This window comes from Oncorhynchus kisutch, linkage group LG6, assembly GCF_002021735.2.
Source record: "Oncorhynchus kisutch isolate 150728-3 linkage group LG6, Okis_V2, whole genome shotgun sequence".
Lineage (NCBI taxonomy): Eukaryota > Metazoa > Chordata > Actinopteri > Salmoniformes > Salmonidae > Oncorhynchus > Oncorhynchus kisutch.
Genome location: NC_034179.2, coordinates 59,097,398 through 59,119,688, shown reverse-complemented (window position 1 = coordinate 59,119,688; position 22,291 = coordinate 59,097,398). Strand labels below are relative to the sequence as shown.

At 41.3% G+C, this 22,291-nt stretch overlaps 1 protein-coding gene across 2 annotated transcripts in view; it reads right to left on the bottom strand.

The window, feature by feature from the left end:
* Positions 1-11,285: 11,285 nt before the first annotated feature.
* Positions 11,286-22,291, bottom strand: part of rab11fip5b (RAB11 family interacting protein 5b (class I)) — a 43,480-nt gene continuing 32,474 nt past the window's right edge. For both annotated transcript variants that reach the window (XM_031827019.1, XM_020484337.2), the window contains one exon: positions 11,286-12,978. In XM_031827019.1, coding sequence (XP_031682879.1) covers positions 12,718-12,978 — 261 coding nt within the window. In that variant the 3' untranslated portion in view covers positions 11,286-12,717. The remainder of the gene's footprint in view (positions 12,979-22,291) is intronic.

Below are 22,291 nucleotides of genomic sequence, written 5' to 3'. Positions count from 1 at the left end.
AAAACCTGTTGACAGTGTGAGGACGTTTCTATTTTTGCTGAGTTTATGATTCCACCTTATTCCCATAGTGTCCTTTTGCTCATTTGATTACTCTGTAGAGGTTATAGCGGGCCTGGTACTTATTCCTGTCTTTGGCCATAGTATCAGGGTTGTCTTCTGTAACTCTGTGTGCGGTAGCCATGCTCTTTAGTTTAGCACCAACCTCAGTGTTATTCCGGGGCTTTTGACTTGGGAAGCAGCGAACCCTCACCGTGGGTACAATGTTCTAATGAAGCCGGTGACAGAGGTCCGCCGATAATGCTCGTTGACATTATCGGCGGAGTCTCAAAACAATATTCCAATCAGCGCAAAGCAGTCCTGTAGCATACCCTCTGATTCTGGTGACCATTTCTCAATGGAGCAAATCACGGGGGCTTATTGTTTCAGCTTCTGCTTGTAAATAGGAAACAATAGTAGGGAGTCATGATCTGATTTGCTGAATGGCAGATGAGGTAGGGCCTTGTATGCTTGCTTATAAGTAAAATAGCAGTGGTCTGGAACTTTATTGCACCTAGCGGCATTGGAGACATGTTGATGGAAGCTGGGAATCATGTGTCTTTGTGATGTGAAATTAAAATCGTCGGCAATCATAAAGGCAGCCTCTGGGTATAGGGTTTCCTGCTTGTTTATAGCCTGGTACAGTTTGTTAAGAGGCAGCTTATTTTTATCATCCTGAGGTGGAATGTATACAGCAGACACAATAACAGCTGAAAACTTCCTCAGGAGGTAAAAGGGTCCTCATTTGACCATCAGATATTCCAAGACAGGGGAACAGTGGCTTGATACTTCCACCGCCCTGAAATTAGCACAGAGGCAAACCCCTGGAGGGCCATACGTCAATACATCATCAGCGTCAATACATCATCATTACTTTTTTTGTGTGGATTCCGCGAGTGCTAGCTGGCTGTACTACAGACACCTGTCGTCATCTTGGGAAAGACTCATTGTTATATTTTCGTAAAACAACTGGTTGCAGTTGTATCCAGCCAATCTGGATACGAAGGAGATCCTGAGGGAAATCGACAAGTACCAACAGCTTTACGCAATGGAGGCACAACATACTCCTTCATGGAAAGATCCGACCACCTCACAAAATAACTTTAACCCGAAAAAAAAAAGAAGATTCATCCACAGGCACGGACGATTTACTTACCATTGAGGTAGAGGCTAGTGCTCTGGCTGGAATCCATGCAACACTGGAAAGGTTGTGTGAGGAGGTAGCAAGGCTACAGGGGAGTTTGGAGTTCAGCCAGAGTGAAATTCTCACGCTCCAAAGAGAAAACAAGACAATCACATCCAAGGTAAAAATTCACGATTCCAACATGGACTGTCTACTCAGGGAATACAGGGTGATGAAGGAGTCGCTACTAGACATACAAAATCGTAGCATGCATGAAAATATTTTTTTTCTGGGATTTCTGAAGACGCATCCAATAATCCAGTGGGCGTGGTCAGAGAATTCATGCAATTCGCCTTAACTTCCTATAGAGACTGTAAACAAGGTGGCTTTCCACCGAATACACAGACTTGGAGCTCAGAGCAACAAGACCAAGGGTCCCCAACTGATCATCGCAAAATTTGAAGACTACCAACAAAAGGAGCTGATCAAAAGCAGAGGAATGGAGCTTAAGTGACCAAATTTGGTCTCAATGACACATTTCCAAGGGAGATAAAAGAAACTTTGTAAGAGAATGTATCCGGTACAAAGACAACAAAGGAAGGATGGTAGGCATGCCTTTATCATTGTGGACAAACTCTTTATAGATGGACAGCTATTCCGAGACAGCTCCATAACACTGTGGCTGTACTAAATTCTACAGGCACTTCAATTTACAGGGGAAAAAGAAGGTATGGGAACTGTAAAATGGTCTGAACATTATGAAGTGGATATGAACACACACATACTCAATTACATGCTTGCTTACACATACGGACTTATACATACAGTGTGGCAAAAAAGTATTTAGTCAGCCATCAATTGTGCAAGTTCTCCCACTTAAAAAGATGAGAGAGGCCTGTAATTTTCATCATAGGTACACTTCAACTATGACAGACAAAATGAGAAGAAAAATCCAGAAAATCACATTGTAGGATTTTTTATGAATTTATTTGCAAATTATGGTGGAAAATAAGTATTTGGTCAATAACAAAGTTTATCTCAATACTTTGTTATAATGACAGAGGTCAAACATTTTCTGTAAGTCTTCACAAGGTTTTCACACACAGTTGCTGGTATTTTGGCCCATTCCTCCATGCAGATCTCCTCTAGAGCAGTGATGTTTTGGGGCTGTTGCTGGGCAACACAGACTTTCAACTCCCTCCAAAGATTTTCTATGGGGTTGAGATCTGGAGACTGGCTAGGCCACTCCAGGACCTTGAAATGCTTCTTACGAAGCCACTCCTTCGTTGCCCGGGCCGTGTATTTGGGATCATTGTCATGCTGAAAGACCCAGCCACGTTTCATCTTCAATGCCCTTGCTGATGGAAGGAGGTTTTCACTCAAAATCTCACGATACATGGACCCATTCATTCTTTCCTTTACACGGATCAGTCGTCCTGGTCCCTTTGCAGAAAAACAGCTCCAAAGCATGATGTTTCCTCCCCCATGCTTCACAGTAGGTATGGTGTTCTTTGGATGCAACTCAGCATTCTTTGTCCTCCAAACTCGATGAGTTGAGTTTTTACCAAAAAGTTATATTTTGGTTTCATTTGACTATTTCCCAATCTTCTTCTGGATCATCCAAATGCTCTCTAGCAAACTTCAGACTGGCCTGGACATGTACTGTCTTAAGCAGGGGGACACATCTGGCACTGCAGGATATGAGTCCCTGGCGGCATAGTGTGTTACTGATGGTAGGCTTTGTTACTTTGGTCCCAGCTCTCTCTCTCGTGTGGTTCGGAGATTTTTGCTCACCGTTCTTGTGATCATTTTGACCCCACGGGGTGAGATCTTGCGTGGAGCCCCAGATCGAGGGAGATTATCAGTGGTCTTGTATGTCTTCCATTTCCTAATAATTGCTCCCACAGTTGATTTCTTCAAACCAAGCTGCTTACCTATTGCAGATTCAGTCTTCCCAGCCTGGTGCAGGTCTACAATTTTGTTTCTGGTGTCCTTTGACAGCTCTTTGGTCTTGGCCATAGTGGAGTTTGGAGTGTGACTGTTTGAGGTTGTGGACAGGTGTCTTTTATACTGATAACAAGTTCAAACAGGACCCATTAATACAGGTAACGAGTGGAGGACAGAGCCTCTTAAAGAAGAAGTTACAGGTCTGTGAGAGCCAGAAATCTTGCTTGTTTGTAGGTGATCAAATACTTATTTTCCACCATAATTTGCAAATAAATTCATAAAAAATCCTACAATGTGATTTTTGGGATTTCTTTTCCACATTTTGTCTGTCATAGTTGAAGTGTACCTATGATGAAAATTACAGGCCTCTCTCATCTTTTTAAGTGGGAGAACTTGCACAATTGGTGGCTGACTAAATACTTTTTTGCCCCACTGTACACACACACACCTGATCTCACTCTCCTCTTGCACTCTCTTTTTCTCTTTTCTCTTCTCCCTCTCTATTGTCGAGAACTGTTTTATAATTTAATGTGTTTATTGTTTGTCTATCTTTTTTATGTAATTGTCTACACGTTTATACACTGATCAAAAAAATAAAGGGAACACTTAAATAACACAATGTAACTCAAAGTCAATCACACTTCTGTGAAATCAAACTGTCCACTTAGGAAGCAACACTGATTGACAATAAATTTCACATGCTGTTGTGCAAATGGAATAGACAACAGGTGGAAATTATAGGCAATTAGCAAGACACCCCCAATAAAGGAGTGGTTCTGCAGGTGGTGACCACAGACCACTTCTCAGTTCCTATGCTTCCTGGCTGATGTTTTGGTCACTTTTGAATGCTGGCGGTGCTTTCACTCTAGTGGTAGCATGAGACGGAGTCTACAACCCACACAAGTGGCTCAGGTAGTGCAGCTCATCCAGGATGGCACATGGTTTGCTGTGTCTGTCAGCGTAGTGTCCAGAGCATGGAGGTGCTACCAGGAGACAGGCCAGTACATCAGGAGATGTAGAAGAGGCCGTAGGAGGGCAACAACCCAGCAGCAGGACCGCTACCTCCACCTTTGTGCAAGGAGGAGCAGGAGGAGCACTGCCAGAGCCCTTCAAAATGACCTCCAGCAGGCCACAAATGTGCATGTGTCTGCTCAAGTGGTCAGAAACAGACTCCATGAGGGTGGTATGAGAGCCCGACGTCCACAGGTGGGGGTTGTGCTTACAGCCCAACACCGTGCAGGACGTTTGGCATTTGCCAGAGAACGCCAAGATTGGAAAATCTGTGCGCTTCACAGATGAAAGCAGGTTCACACTGAGCACATGTGACAGACGTGACAGAGTCTAGAGACGCAGTGGAGAACGTTCTGCGGCCTGCAACATCCTCCAGCATGACCGGTTTGGCGGTGGGTCAGTCATGGTGTGGGTTGGCATTTCTTTGGGGGGCCGCACAGCCCTCCATGTGCTCGCTAGAGGTAGCCTGACTGCCATTAGGTACCGAGATGAGATCCTCAGACTCCTTGTGAGACCATATGCTGGTGGCGTTGGCCCTGGGTTCCTCCTAATGCAAGACAATGCTAGACCTCATGTGGCTGGAGTGTGTCAGCAGTTCCTGCAAGAGGAAGGCATTGATGCTATGGACTGGCCCGCCCGTTCCCCAGACCTTAATCCAATTGAGCACATCTGGGACATCATGTCTCGCTCCATCCACCACAGACTGTCCAGGAGTTGGCGGATGCTTTAGTCCACCTCATCTGGAGCATGCCCAGGCATTGTAGGGAGGTCATACAGGTACGTGGAGGCCACACACACTACTGAGCCTTGTTTTAAGGACTTTACATCAAAGTTGGATCAGCCTGTAGTGTGGTTTTCCACTTTAATTTTGAGTGAGACTCCAAATCCAGACCTCCATGGGTTGATAAATTTGATCTCCATTGATAATTTTTGTGTGATTTTGTTGTCAGCACATTCAACTATGTAAAGAAAAAAGTATTTAATAAGAATATTTCATTCATTCAGATCTAGGATGTGTTATTTTAGTGTTCCCTTTATTTTTTTGAGCAGTCCATAAAACAACGCAAGACTTCGTGCTTTTCAGCTAAAATGATTATATAGAAATCTTGCCACCAACAAAATGTTGAATATTTGGGGCATGAAATCATCGAAGCTCTGCAGATTTTGTTGTGAGGATACAGAATCAATAGACCATTGATTTTGGTATTGCCCTCAGGTAGCCTGATTCTGGTCGCAGGTTCAGCCATGGCTGAAAATACATAGCATTGATCTAAAATTGACCCTAGAAATAGTACTGTTAGGAGATCTGGAGAGACCTGGTCAGTCAATTACTAATATACTAATACTCTTAGTAAAAGTATTTATCTTCAACTCGCAATCTGTGGATTCTATTCGATCCGATAGATTGAAATTGTACATTAAACATCACAGTATAGTTGAAAGATATGTGTTGTGTAGAAACCCGAAGTGGGTGGCCAGCAGAGATAGATGGGATGGGATGAGGGAAGCTGAGGGGTTGGTATGTGGAATTGGAGACAAGTGTAAGAGAGAGAATGATTGTCAAAGATAAAAGATAAAAAATAATAATAATTTAAAGTCTAAATAAATCATAATCAAAGTACATTTGAATGACACTAAGTGGCAGTGTTTTTACAACTAATGCCGGTTTGCCTGAGGCTGATGCCGTGCAGGTGTTTGTACACATGCATATACACACACACTCATTCAAATAAACACATAGAAGAACACACACATACATGTAATAGTGCCAGACAGGCACTCAAACATATACAGTTGTCATTGCTTTTATGATTTTAGTTGTCCTTGTCATGACGTTCGTGGGTAAGGTTTATGACCCCCCCCCCCCCCCCATAAATACCTTTCTCCCGTCCCTCTCTCTTGACTCTACAGAGGGACTCTTGAATAGCCTTTGTTAAACAGAGAGTCTGGGACATCAAACAAGTGGAGGGAAAGGAACCATATTTCGGTAATAGAACCAGTTGATAATATGCGTTGGTACTTAATGAATATGATGTATGTTCGGTTGTCATCTGAGACATTATGACTGATGACAGGACAACCTAAACTGTATCTGGGAAAGTCTACACATTATAGTTATCAGATTCACATGGAATTGTTGTGCAATTCAAAAGTATAAATATACAATTATTGTTGAAAAGATTAAATGTACTTTTAGCTTCCAAATGAGAGATTTGGGTTTTCATAAGGTTAGGGCTCTGCTCAATCATTGGCCGCCCCTGTGAAGAGACATGGGCTATGAACTATGAAACACACCCTTCTCGCTCCACTATATAAAAGCCCTTGACGAAAATGTAACCTCCTGTTCCGGGTACATTAGGATGACGGTCCGATGTCAGAAGGGTTCAGATAATAACTGTTCCAGGTACATTAGGATGACGTTCCGATGTCAGAAGGATTCAGATAATAACTACAGAACGAAGCCAACCTCAGCGTGAGCTTTGGTTGCGAATGGTATGAACTTTGAACTCTTATTTACTACAGAAGTGATATCTAGGGCCTCCCGGGTGGCGCAGTGGTTAAGGGCGCTGTACTGCAGCGCCAGCTGTGCCATCAGAGTCCCTGGGTTCGCGCCCAGGCTCTGTCTTAACCGGCCGCGACCGGGAGGTCCGTGGGGCGACGCACAATTGGCCTAGCGTCGTCCGGGTTAGGGAGGGCTTGGTCGGTAGGGATGTCCTTGTCTCATCGCGCACCAGCGACTCCTGTGGTGGGCTTGGGCGCAGTGCGCGCTAACCAAGGTTGTGTATCGGAGGACGCATGACTTTCAACCTTCGTCTCTCCCGAGCCCATACGGGAGTTGTAGCGATGAGACAAGATAGTAGCTACTACAACAATTGGATACCACGAAATTGGGGAGAAAAAAGGGCAACAAAAAAAAAATGAAGTGATACCTCCTAGCCGTTGAGTTAGCAGAGGCCGCTGTAAACGTGGGCTAGGAGAGAACAGACAGAGTATCCCGTCTACCACACAACGACGACACTACAACGTTTCCCTTCACCACCAGAGACACTCTTCAAAGGACTCTGCGCAGCTCAGAGTAAATATTTATTGCATTTTCCTTTTCCAAATGGCCGGTAATTTAGATTGCATAAGATTCTGTATTTACGATAGAGTAGCTGCCTACGGCCCGATAGAGACATTGCTTCTCCCTTTGTTCTTCAGTCTTCCCGCTCTTTCACTCAAACCCAGCCACCTTTTCTTTGTGTAACGAGCTGTCGTATCTGTTCCGTCCGCTAGGGACGTTTTCCTTTATGACATAATTTGTAATCAAGGTATGATTAATTCTGTGTATATGTAATTCTGTGTGTAGTTAGGTATTTAGTAAATAAATAATTAAACCCAATTTTGCATTGCTGATTCAACTTGTTAGCCAGGGTTCGTGAAGATAACCAAGAATTTACAACTTTCAGATGAGATTGAAATAAGGTGACAATTAATATTGACTGCTATTGATGTAAATATTACTAGGCCTTTAAGAGTTTATTCAGAAGATAACAGCTCTATAAATATTATTTCGTGGTGCCCATACTTTCTAGTTAAGTACATTTACATGTTTCAGTGTTATTTGCCTCTAAGCGAGCTTAGAAGTAGTTTAACTCGTCTGGTACGCTCGTATCACTTGACAGCTCTTGGCTGTGCTTCCCTTTTGTAGTCTAATGGTTTTCAAGCCCTGCCACAGTCCTGTATTGACACTTTGTTACAGCGGGATTTCTTAGAAGCTTCCGGGTTAGAGTCCCGCTCCTTCAAAGCGGCAGCTCTAGCCTTTAGCTCAGTGCGGACGTTGCCTGTAATCCATGGCTTCTGGTTGGGGTATGTTCGTACGGTCACTGTGTGGACAACATCATCGATGCACTTACTGATGAAGCCACTGAATTATGGTAGATTAGCCAAATGGAGGGAGAGGCTTGTACGCGTCTCTGTGTGTGGAGTAAAGGTGGCCAATAGGCGTGGCGCCTCTGGATGAGCGTTTTCCTGTTTGCTTACGGCAGAATACAGCTCATTGAGTGCAGTCGTAGTGCCAGCATCGGTCTGTGTTGTGATGTAGACAGCTACGAAAAATACAAATGAAAATTTTCTAGGTCATCACGGATACTCTACCTCAGGCGAGCAAAACCTTGAGACTTCCTTCCTTAGATATCGTGCACTAGCTCTTGTTTACATATATGCATAGTCCGCCACCCCTTGTCTTACCAGATGCCGCTGTTCTATCCTACCGATACAGCGTATAACCAGCTGTATGTTGATAATTTATTTATATGTTTTTATTGAACCTTTATTTAACTAGGCAACGTCATCGTTCAGCCATGACTCCATGAAGCATAAGATATTACAGTTTTTAATATTCCATTGGCGGTTTAATCTTCCTCGTAGGTCGTCCATTTTATTTTCCAATTATTGTTCGTTAGCTAGTAGAATGGAAGGTAGGGGGGTTTATTCGATTGCCTACAAATTCTCAGAAGGAAGCTCAACCTCCGTCCTCTCTTTCTCCATCGTCTCTTCATGCATATGACAGGTATTTGGGCCTGTTCCCGGGAAAGCAGTATGTCATTCACATCGGGATCATCGGACTCGTTAAAGGAAAAAAAAGCTTCTGCCAGTTCGTGGTGAGTATCACATCAAATCAAATCAAATGTATTTATATAGCCCTTCGTACATCAGCTGATATCTCAAAGTGCTGTACAGAAACCCAGCCTAAAACCCCAAACAGCAAGCAATGCAGGTGTAGAAGCACGGTGCCTAGGAAAAACTCCCTAGAAAGGCCAAAACCTAGGAAGAAACCTAGAGAGGAACCAGGCTATGTGGGGTGGCCAGTCCTCTTCTGGCTCTTCTGGCTGTGCCGGGTAAAGATGTTCAAATGTTCATAAATGACCAGCATGGTCGTATAATAATAAGGCAGAACAATTGAAACTGGAGCAGCAGCACGGTCAGATGGACTGGGGACAGCAAGGAGTCATCATGTCAGGTAGTCCTGGGGCATGGTCCTAGGGCTCATGTCCTCCGAGAGAGAGAAAGAAAGAGAGATGGAGAGAATTAGAGAAAGCACACTTCACACAGGACACCGAATAGGACAGGAGAAGTACTCCAGATATAACAAACTGACCCTAGCCCCCCGACACATAAACTACTGCAGCATTAAATACTGGAGGCTGAGACAGGAGGGGTCAGGAGACACTGTGGACCCATCCGAGGACACCCCCGGACAGGGCCAAACAGGAAGGATATAACCCCACCCACTTTGCCAAACCACAGCCCCCACACCACTAGAGGGATATCTTCAACCACCAACTTACCATCCTGAGACAGGGCCGAGTATAGCCCACAAAGATCTCCGCCATGGCACAACCCAAGGGGGGGCGCCAACCCAGACAGGATGACCACATCAGTGAATCAACCCACTCAGGTGACGCACCCCTTCCAGGGACGGCATGAGAGAGCCCCAGTAAGCCAGTGACTCAGCCCCTGTAATAGGGTTAGAGGCAGAGAATCCCAGTGGAAAGAGAGGAACCGGCCAGGCAGAGACAGTAAGGGTGGTTCGTTGCTCCAGAGCCTTTCCGTTCACCTTTGTAAAGAGCAAACAAAGCAAGAGAAAACATATACATTCAGCAGTGCATTAATCAGTTGGTGTGTGTGTGTGTGCTGCGGGGTTGACACTCACTTATCCCTTCCAGGCTTTTGGGAGGGATGGTGAACAATGAGCCTGTCATAGCAGATGTAATCAATGTCTTCACACGCTCTGGCAGCTTTAATGGCTGGGATAAGTTCTTTCTTCTGGCACACAGCTTCAGGATAGATGAATTACGTTCCTCTTTTGGCTCTTTCCAGAACAGCTACCTTGTCCTTGAACCTCAGGAACTTGACCATTATCGGCCTGGGCCTGTCACCTGGGCTGGTGTTAGGTTTTCCAGTCTTGTGGGCGTGCTCCACCTCAATCTTCCTGTGGTCCATCTTCAGTTTCTCCAAGATTATTTCCCTCACTTTGTCCTCAGACTCTGTCCAGGCCTCGTGGAGATTCTGCAATTCTGTCCACAACCATGTTCCGCCTTGATTGTCCCTCGAGATAATCTGATTTCTCTGTCATTGTTATCATGGATTCACATACAGAACTGATATCCTCTCTCAATGATTGCTACGCCAAGCAGCTCCTCAGATCCGGCCTTGGTCGGCAGGATAACTGGACAGATAGTAGAGGTCCCAGCAACTGATGCTAAGTTGCTATTTAGCGAAAATGCTAAACATGAGATTTGAACTCACAACTTTTGGGTTGATAGACATTCATACTATACAAACATCCATGCATCCACCCCCATAAATAACCATCTGTCTTATGTAACCATACCAAATGTAACATTATACACATTTTGTTGTTCTGAATTTACATTTACTATGTTATGTTGTCTATGAGACCAGGCTGCAACTATAGGTAGCCTACACTGTGCTCATAAGGCTGTGCTGAGTGCGCTCCCTCCCAGTCCCTGGGTACTCAGCTCAAAAAGCTTGTGATATTGTTTCAGTTTTTTAGGGACAAAAAATGTATCATTTTGTTTAGAATTATTGTTTTCAAGTTAGTTCAAAACTATATTCTAGGTTGTACATTGCAGTGAATAGCCTATGCCATTTGAATAACCTCCCAAAAGCCTGCCTGATTGGGCAACCATTTGGGTCATTGATTGGGTTTTTCTCGACTGTTTAGCACATTATTTTGGCAGTTACCTGTACATGTAATTACTGGGGGGATGAATTTCATTATATCCCATAGAGCTTTCCCTGCCGAGTTTGGATGGAAGTGATGGAACAAAAATGGAAGTCAAAGGGCATGGGGTAAAACAGCATGCAGATTCCTACTGTATGTTCATTCTGATAATGTGCTCAAACCAAAATGGAACAAGGGGAGTGGAAATCAATACTAAGCAGACATAGCAGTGCCCTGCACTGCCATTAGAAAGAAGATGTCTGCAATACTTAATTGTCAGCATAATATTATACTGTCAGCAATCAGCATTCCTTTCATTATATATGGGCTGTGAAAACAAGGGCAACTTGGACTTTCACAATATTTAGACTACTCATGCATAAGGACTAGTACAAGTATAATGTAAACAAGTTTGAGGATTAAAAAAAATCTGAATCATTTGATAACCAATTTTCTTTATTTTACATGTTACAGTGCTTAGGTCATGAATAGCATTTAAATTATAGTACTGTATTGACGTACTGCACTAAATAATACCATAATACAATGTCATATAAAAAATGATTAGCCCCCAAAAATATCTGTAATTGTATTCATTCTCTTTTCAAATTAAACCAAAATGTGAAAATATACCTAACTTAGCATAAATCAATGCCTTTGAATTCATTTTGGAGTACCTACCTTTATCACGTGAACATTTGTCACTTTATTCTTTGCACACACTTCATCAATGAATAGTAAATTATATCAAAGCCGAGGATATTTCAACTTGCATACATTCTCAAATTCATGTTGAGAGAAAGGTGTCACACATATGTTGCAAAATTTATTATTATTATTTTTCTTAAATAGGAGGGAAAAAAATCCTTTGCGCTTGTTAGTTTTGGCTTTTCATACAGCAGCATCGTATAAGAAATCATTGTTCTCTTACCAAATGTTTATCTATTTTTCACATGGTTTTCCTATATATTCTTTTCACATATATATATATATATTTATAATCATTTACAAAATATGACACTAGCTCAAGTTAATCTTTCTCCACTTAAACAAATTTGAGTTCAGCGGAATTTCCTTCAAAGCAGTCTATTTAAGACATCTGTCTTCATGCATTTTCATTTTTATATATTTTTTTATAATAATTTACACAATATGACACTAGCTGAAGCTCACATTTCTCCATGTAAACAAATTTAAGTTCAGTGGAATTCTCCTCGGGTCAGTCTGTTCTTGAGTCTTATGCCAAATAATGACAGTATTTACCACGATGAAGACAATTTGGGTCATTATTATACTAATTCAAACACTTCAATGTTTTCTGAACTTTATGCAATGTCATATCACGTAAGAACAATTTATACCACTGAATATTACATTTATTGTACACTTTATGAATAGGAAGACATTTTCTATATTCTTCATCAATGCACATTTATAAGAATTCTTGCAGTACATTTGATAAAAGCTGTCACTCTCCTTATCCTAAGTAGTGAGTGTAAAGCAATAGCAAGCATGCACATGGGTAATATTGTGTCTATATCAACAGGGCAGGGTATCAGCAGTGAAACCTGGATGGTTGTGAGATTTAGTATTTGCTTAGGGATGTGTTGGACTACACCTGACCCTGGAACATTGGTAACCAACCCTGGTCCGCAAGCACTACTTGGATGTGCAGGCTTTTGTTTCATGCCCTGCACTATAACACCTGATTGGCTAAACAACTGACCACCAAATCTAGTTAAATGCACTATTATAGGAACTGAGCTGGAACAATTGTCTGCTCATCCTAGGAGCTCTCCAGGATCAGGGTTTGATGGTGACCATGGCCCTATATTTTACTGATTATATGTGCACACACTAGCACTAGTGGTCACTTGTGCCTGGAGCGCACTTGGAGGAGTGTGGGTGTCTGCTCCATGATCTGCACCAGCAGCTTGTCAATGTAGTCCTCTAGGTCGCGCACCTGTGCCTTGATCTTCTTCAGCTCCGCCTCGTGTTTCTCCAGCATCACCGCCTGCTGGTCGGAGGCCACCTGCTGCTTCTCCATATCCATCTCCTGCTGCAGCAGAAGGGAAATCAGCTCCATGTTTGTCAGCTGCTCGTACTGGGCAGAGCTGTCTGCTAACGATTCCTGAGAAGACAAACACAGGCCCTGTATGAATACTTTGAGAATTCGTCATTCATTCATATCTTCAAGTAATCACTGTTCTGGATCTGTGACATAGAATGTGGAAACACAGATTAACAAGAGGAGGGACCCAATTAATAAAATATATTGCTGTCAGGTAATAGAACATGACCAAATCCTTTTCCATAGAATTGAACTGCCCAGTTTTCCCAAAGTAGATAATGTATCATTATTTAAATTCATGGACTTTTTATCCTTTACTATATTCAATGATTCATTTGTAATGTGTGGATACTGTTTCTATACTGAACAAATATAAACGCAGCATGTAAAGTGTTGGTTGCATATTTAATGAGCTGAAATAAAATGTTCTATACACACAAAAAGCTCAAATGTTGTGCACAAATTTGTTGTGAACAAAGTGGCCGTGTTTTTTAAAATATATTTGTTATTTATTTCACCTTAATTTAACCAGGTAGGCCAGTTTAGAACAAGGTCTCATTTACAACTGCGACCTGACCAAGATAAAGCAAAGCAGTGCGACAAAAACAACAACAGAGTTACACATGGGACGAAACGTACAGTCAATAATGGGTTATGGTATGGGCAGGCATAAACTACGGACAACGAACACAATTGCATTATATCAATGGCAATTTGAATGCACAGAGATCGTGCCATACATCTGCAGCCATCACCTCATGTTTCAGCATGATAATGCACGGCCCCATATCACAAGGATCTGTAAACAATTGTCGACCCCCCCGACAGAAAATGTATTTTTCCATGGCCTGCATACTCACCAGGCATGTCACCCATTGGGATGCTCTGGATCGACGTGTACGACAGCGTGTTTCAGTTCCCGTCAATATCCAGAAACTTCGCACAACATTCCACAGGCTGCAATCAACATCCTGACCAACTCTATGCAAAGGAGATGCGTCGCGCTGCATGAGGCAAATGGTGGCCACACCAGATACTGACTGGTTTTCTGATCCACGCCCCTGCCCTGTTTTTTAAAGGGATTGCGATTATGTTGCGCGACTTTGAGGTCATTTGTGGTTTAGTTCGGTACCCTGTGTCACCACTTCATTGCTCCAGACCAGCGCAGGGGGGAGTTAGAGCACTGATTATGCTTTTGGGTCCTACTGTGTCTCTAACTGTCAATGAATGGGTGACAAAAACCTAAATAGGAACTGATAATTGTGCACGACTTCAGTATTACTTACTAAAACCTATAACTGATTGTTACACTAAGGTTTTTATTTTATTTTGTTAGGATTATTTTGCTCTTACTGTAGTACTGTAGCCCAGTCCCGACCAGTCACATTGTACAGTGCCTGAGTGGCGCAATGGTCGAAGACACTGCAAACTGTGTTGCTACAGATGCTGGTTCAATACCCGTGCTGCCCTCGACTGTGCTGTGACGACTGCAGGTTTTTGGTTTCTCTTCCTCTAAAAACAGAAATAAATCATTCTAAATAACAAACTGGCTTTATTTACAAATTAGCAACAATGTCTCACCCCCGTGTTCAAGAATGGCCTTTTCTCGCTCATTTTATGTTATTTGAAAATGAAATCATCTCAAAAATATTATTGTTTAAACAAAGCAATTATTATTATTAATTTTGAATTACATAAAAGTCCCTTGGATATTCTCACATATATATTATTAACCCTGTTATTAGCAGGACAATTGGTCATGGTTCCCGAGTGGTGCATAATGGGATTGCCTTGCAGTTCTCCAGCTGTATCCACTGAAAGTGCGCAAGGTTGAAGCTATGAGGGCAGGGGGCACAGGATGGGCCGCAGAGCCGCGCACAGAAGACCGACCTAGCCCATGGGGAGGAGGAGGAAGGGGGGTCGACACTCACCCCGCCACGCTGGCAACACTTTAAGGGGAATTGCACTAATAATGGCGCTGACTAGGGAAACATTCCTGCTGTTCTTAATACCAGTCTGCACGTTCAAACTAAAACAATGTAACTAATAATGGCATTTTTATGCTTTCGTTAATAAAATAATGATAAAAAAAAAATAATTAAATGCCAATGTTTATTTAGTTATGGGTCCATAACGAATTACTACAGAAATATCCTCCAATCCTCTATATGTAATTATTGGCGGAGAGTCACGTCATATTTTTCGATGTACTGTTGGCCTACCATAGGCGACTAGTGCTGAGTAATGTGCTGTTAAAGTGGTGTAGGTCTTATTTATTTAAAGAGCATATTGAAGTTAGAAGCAATAGGATTTGAAGCATTAGGCTACAACTATTTTAGCACCGTTTCGCACTGCTCTGAGACAAGCATGGGGACTGGTCTTGAAAAATCAATGAAATTTTTATTTTCACTGAATCTCCATTTTGGTATTGATTAGCCAACACTTATGGTGTAGAACTGTTATGCTCTTAGTGTAACCTTTATTTAACTAGGCAAGTCAGTTAAGAACAAATTCTTATTTACAAGGACAGCCTACTCCTTCCTTCCTGTCAGGGAATTGAAACCATTGGAAAAGAAACCATAATATCAATCAAATTAATTTAGCAAAATGTTCTAATATCAGTCCCATATACTATGTTCTTACAAAAAAAGGTTTGAAATTCTCTAGTACAGCCACTATTGAAGGCTATCAAATGCTTCTCAAAGATGCCCTCTGGTGGTCAAACTAGCACTAACTAGCATTAACGGTAACAGTGGTTGACACTTAAATAACATGCCATACAATTCTGCGGCACAATGCAAGCTGTGCCGCAGTACACAGCAACTTTTAAAGGACAAACCACTGTATCTGTATTCCCTGTCGTGAAATCCATAGATAAGGACCTAATGAATGTATTTCAATTGACTGGTTTCCTTATATGAACTGTAACTCAGTAAAAAAAGAAGAAATTGTTGCATGCTGCATTTATATTTTTGTTCAGTACATAAACAGGTTCCCTTGTGGGACCACAATTGCTTTGCAGCATGTTCAGAATTTCTTTCAAAAGCGAATCAGTATACCGAATAAACTAAATATATACCGAATAAACTAAATATCATGAATAGTGTTGTGTTTGCATTGGCTCAAATATGCTATACAGCCAGCCAGGAATATCTGTAGGTGAGGATGGGGGAGAGTGACTAATCAATTGCTTCAACCAGGTTTCATCTGAGCAGGGGTTCAAAATCATCAGTAAAATAGAAACAAATATTTAAAAAGATCATAAAATGTTATAAATCCAGCACGTCTACACAATAAGTGCAGGGTAACGTCTATGAAAGTGTGGTAGCGTCAGCCAGCCCTAAGCCAGATAACATTATTATAACAACAACATGTTATAGGACAGAGAGAAAAAAGTGCAGTGTTATAGCTAATCTTATGCTATTTACACATTTTGCCATGAGGCTGAGAGAAAAGTTTTAAAGAAAATGTCCTGTAATAAAAAATAAATATCATGTTAATTATGTATTTGTTAAAAGTCCCAGGATTGAGACCAGGAAAACAGATCATATGCTTCCTGTAAAAACAAGAGAAAATATGAGACAAGAGAAAGTTGGCTGGTTTCAGGAAAAGCTCTCATTCGTGTCAAGGGTCAATTATCTGGTTTATTACAATTGCTTTGAAGAATAATATAAATTCACAGTTGTCATTATCAATAGAAAAATATATATTTTTAAAATGCATTAAGATACAGTTGAAGTCGTAAGTTTACATACAACTTAGCCAATTACATTTAAACTCAGTTTTTCACAATTCCTGACATTTAATTTGAGTACAAATTATCTGTTTTAGGTCAGTTAGGATCACCACTTTATTTTAAGAATGTGAAATATCAGAATAATAGTGGAGTGATTTATTTCAGCTTTTCTTTCTTTCATCACAATCACAGTGGGTCAGAGGTTTACATACACTCAATTGGTATTTGGTAGCATTAACTTTAAAGTGTTTAACTTGGGTCAAATGTTTCGGGAAGCCTTCCACAAGCTTCCCACAATAAGTTGGGTGAAATTTGGCCCATTTCTCCTTACAGAGCTTGTGTAACTGAGTCAGGTTTGTAGGCCTCCTTTCAGTTCTGCCCACAAATTTTCTATAGGATTGAGGTCAGGGCTTTGTGATGGTCACTCCAATACCTTGACTTTGTTGTCCTTAAGCCATTTTGCCACAACTTTGGAAGTATGCTTGAGGTCATTGTCCATTTGGAAGACCCATTTGTGACCAAGACTGATGTCTTGAGATGTTGCTTCAATATATCCACGTAATTTTCCTGCCTCATGCCATCTATTTTGTGAAGTGCACCAGTCCCTCCTGCAGCAAAGCACCCCCACAACATGATGCTGCCACCACCGTGCTTCACGGTTGGGATGGTGTTCTTCAGCTTGCAAACATAATGATGGTCATTATGGCCAAACAGTTCTATTTTTGTTTCATCAGATCAGAGTACATTTTTCCAAAAAGTATGATATTTGTCCCCATGTGCAATTGCAAATCGTAGTCTATTTTTTTATGGTGGTTTTGGAGCAGGGACTTCTTCCTTGCTTAGCGGCCTTTCAGGTTATGTCGATATAGGACTCGTTTTACTGTGGATATAGATACTTTTGTACCTGTTTTCTCCAGCATCTTCACAAGGTCCTTTGCTGTTGTTCTGGGATTGATTTTCACTTTTCGCACCAAAGTACGTTCATCTCTAGGCGACAGAACGCGTCTCCTTCCTGAGCGGTATGACAGCTGTGCAGTACCATGGTGTTTATACTTGCGTACTATTGTTTGTACAGATGAACGTGGTACCTTCAGGCATTTAGAAATTGCTCCCAATGATGAACCAGACTTGTGGAGCTCTACAATTTTTTCCTGAGGTCTTAGCTGATTTATTTTGATTTTCTCATGATGTCAAGCAAAGAGGCACTGAGTTTGAAGGTACACCTCCAATTGAATCAAATGATGTCAATTAGCCTATCAGAAGCTTCTAAAGCCATGACATAATTTTCTGGAATTTTCCAAGCTGTTTAAAGGCAGTCAACTTAGTGTATGTAAACTTCTAACCCACTGGAATTGTGATACAGCTAATATTAAGTGAAATAATCGGTCTGGTAAGAATTGTTGGAAAAATGACTTGTGTCATGCACAAAATAGATGTTCTAACCGACTTGCCAAAACTATAGTTTGTTAACAAGAAATTTGTGGAGTGGTTGAAAAACGAGTTTTAATGACTCCAACCTAAGTGTATGTAAACTTCCTACTTCAACTGTACTTCATATCCTATGTTCAATTACATTAACAGTACATAAACTCAGCAAAAAAATAAACGTTGTCTCACTGTCAACTGCATTTATTTTCAGCAAACTTAACATGTGTAAATATTTGTATGAACATAAGATTCAACAACTGAGACATAAACTGAACAGGTTCCACAGACAAGTGACAAACAGAAATTTTATAATGTGTTCCTGAACAAAGGGGGGGTCAAAATCAAAAGTAACAGTCAGTATCTGGTGTGGCCACCAGCTGCATTAAGTACTGCAGTCCATCTCCTCCTCATGGACTGCACAAGATTTTCCAGTTCTTGCTGGGAGATGTTACCCCACTCTTCCACCAAGGCACCTGCAAGGTCCCGGACATTTCTGGGGGGAATGGCCCTAGCCCTCACCCTCCGATCCAACATGTCCCAGATGTGCTCAATTGGATTGAGATCCAGGCTCTTCGCTGACTTTGGCAGAACACTGACATTCCTGTCTTGCAAGAAATCACGCACAGAACGAGCAGTATGGCTGGTGGTATTGTCATGCTGCAGGGTCATGTCAGGATGAGCCTGCAGGAAGGGAACCACATGAGGGAGGAGGATGTCTTCTCTGTAATGCACAGTGTTGATATTGCCTGCAATGACAACAAGCTCAGTCCGAGGATGCTGTGACACACCGCCCCAGACCATGATGGACCCTCCACCTCCAAATCGATCCCGCTCCAGAGTACAGGCCTCAGTGTAATGTGCATTCCTTCAGCGATAAACGCGAATCCAACCATCACACCCGGTGACACCATCACACCGCGACTCGTCAGTGAAGAGCACTTTTTGCCTGTCCTGTCTGATCCAGCGACGGTGGATTTGTGCCCATAGGCGACGTTGTTGCCGGTGATGTCTGGTGAGGACCTGCTACAACAGGCCTACAAGCCTTCAGTCCAGCCTCTCCCAGCCTATGACGGACAGATTGAGCACTGATGGAGGAATTGTGCATTCCTGGTGTAACTCGGGCAGTTGTTGTTACCACCGTTGTACCAAGACTTCATTTATAGCCAAACTCATTGAAATGATTGCTGTTGTAATGCCAAAGCCATCTCATTTGACTGGGAAATTATGAAATGATTTAACTGAGAGTACCTGTCCCGCAGGTGTGATGTTCGGGATGTACCGATCCTGTGCAGATGTTGTTACAAGTGGTCTGCCACTGCGGGGACGATCAGCTGTCCATCCTGTCTCGACTGTAGCGCTGTCTTAGGCGTCTCACAGTACGGACATTGCAATTTATTGCCCTGGCCACATCTGCAGTCCTCATGCCTCCTTGCAGCATGCCTAAGGCACATTCACGCAGATGAGCAAGGACCCTGGGCATCTTTCTTTTGGTGTTTTTCAGAGTCAGTAGAAAGGCCTCTTTAGTGTCCTAAGTTTTCATAACTGTGACCGTTCCACGGGTGCATGTTCATTAATTGCTTATGCTTCATTGAATAAGCATGTGAAACAGTGTTTAAACTCTTTACAATGAAGATCTGTGAAGTTATTTGGATTTTTATTCATTATCTTTGAAAGACAGTGTCCTGAAAAAAGGAAGTTTCTTTTTTTGCTGAGTTTATGTTGCTACTGCTATTCAATGAATTAGTATCTGTACCAAAATAGTGCAAAAGGTATGCTATCTAGCATGTAAAACCATTCAATTGTATGTTTGTCCAACACATCCCAACAGATGAACGACTATAATCAGAAATGTAACTGAATGCTACACAATCGACCACAATGACCCCCACTAGCCTAGCCACAGCTAACAGTAAAAAACATGAACCGCTAAGCATATTGACTGGCATTTTGCCTTTCAAAATAATAAGTGATTCAAATGGATACAAATATTGGATTCATGCAATATCTGGACTACATAATGCTAAACAAGGTCAGAATGTTATACAGTGCATTCAGAAAGTATTCAGACCTCAAATTTTTTTTAAACATTTTGTTACGTTACAGCCTTATTCTCAAATGGATGAAATAGCTTTTTCCCCTCATCAGTCTACACACAATACCCCATAATGACAAAGCAAAAACAGGTTTGTAAAAAACAGGTTTATAAAAAACTGAAATAACACATTTACATAAGTATTCAGACCCTTTACTCAGTACTTTGTTTGAAGCACCTTTTGGCAGCGATTACAGCTTTGAGTCTTATTTTGGATATGATGCTACAAGCTTGGCACAACCGTATTTGGAGTTTCGTATTTCTGTTTATTATATTATAATTAAGTCTATGATTTGATATTTGATAGAGCAGTCTGACTGAGCAGTGGTAGGCAGAAGCAGGCTCGTAAGCATTAATTCAAACCGCACTTTCCTCCATTTGCCAGCAGCTTTTCGCAATGCTTGAAGCACAGCTCTGTTTATGACTTCAAGCTTATCAACTCCCGAGATTAGGCTGGCAATACTATAGTGCCTATAAGAAGAGCCAATAATCAAAGGTCTATGAAATACAAATGGTATAGAGAGAAATAGTCCTATAATAACTACAACCTAAAACATCTTACCTGGGAATATTGATGACTCATGTTAAAAGTACCCACCAGCTTTCATATGTTCTCATGTTCTGAGCAAGGAACTTAAACGTTAGCTTTTTTACATGGCACATATTGCACTTTTTCTTTCTTCTCCAACACTGTGTTTTTGCATTATTTAAACCAAATTGAACATGTTTCATTATTTATTTAGTTTTTATCGTATATATATATATATATATGTAATAATGACAATTACAGCAAAACTGAATGAACAATGAACACTTTTATTTACATTTTATATAATACATAAACAAAATAAATGTAGTCTCAAATAAATAATGAAACATGATTTAACTGAGATTAATCGGACGATTTTTATTTATTTTTATATGTATATATATATATATATCTATATATATATATATATATTTGTAATAATGACAATATAAATATATATATTTATATATATATATATATACATATAAAAATAAATAAAAATCGTCCGATTAATCGGTATTCGGCTCTTTTTGGTTCTCAAATAATCGGTATTTGTATTGGCGCTGAAAGATCTAAATCGTTCAACCTCTACTCTAAAGTAATCCGAATTTTGCTGGTCTATTTCCCAGCATGCTCTATTGCAGTTAGATTTTTAAAAATAGTTTCTGTCAATATCTGTGTTTTTGCATGTACATTGATTGACAGTTTCACTGGCCCCGTGGTCTCAGCAAAGTATACTGTAGGTGTGAGCAAGGTATAGCTAAACTCATACTTTTCATTTTGCCATGAGGCTGAGAGAAAATGTTGCTGGTTTGAAGCGAATTTCCTGCAATTTCCACATATTACCATGGGGCAGAGAGAAAAATTTGCAATTTTAAAGCTAATCTCATGCTATTCTACACATTTTGCCATGGGTCCTCCGGCCTGCAGGGTATGTGGTACTCCAGTGTTGATAAATAACATACATTTTTATAAACTAATCCAATCTAGTTGGATTTATTGCACCCGTTACTGAAATGGTTGTTCCAGTTTAAATGGTTTAGGTAGTCTAATTCATTCATTTTTCTAACCCTGCAAGTCATTCTGAATGCAGATTGTGGGAATCCACTCTGGCTGAATTCCAATAGGATTTAAACATCAGTTTGCAAGCCCGCATAATGGGACTTGATGCTGGTTTTGCTTTAGCTTATGCTGGTCACCAGTATCCAAAACATAGCAAAGGCTGGTCACCAGCAAAAGCACAGTGATGGCTAGTCCCCAGCAATACAGCAAATGCCAATCACCATAAAAAAACACAATTTAGGCTGGTATGCCAGCATAACCAGCCAGACCATTCTGGTCAGACCAACTTGACCAGCTAGACCGTGCTGGTCTGCCAGAAGAACCAGTTAGAGCATGCTGGTCAGACCAGCTTGACTAGCATCATACCAGCACTGACCATCATGAACCAGCATAAACCAGCATAGACCAGCTTTAAATGTATGCTAGTCTATTCTGTTTTTTTTCTGCAGTGATAGTTTGGCTGCGTTTAGACAGACTGCCCAATTCTGCAATTATTTTCAGTAATTGGTATTTTGACCAATCAGAT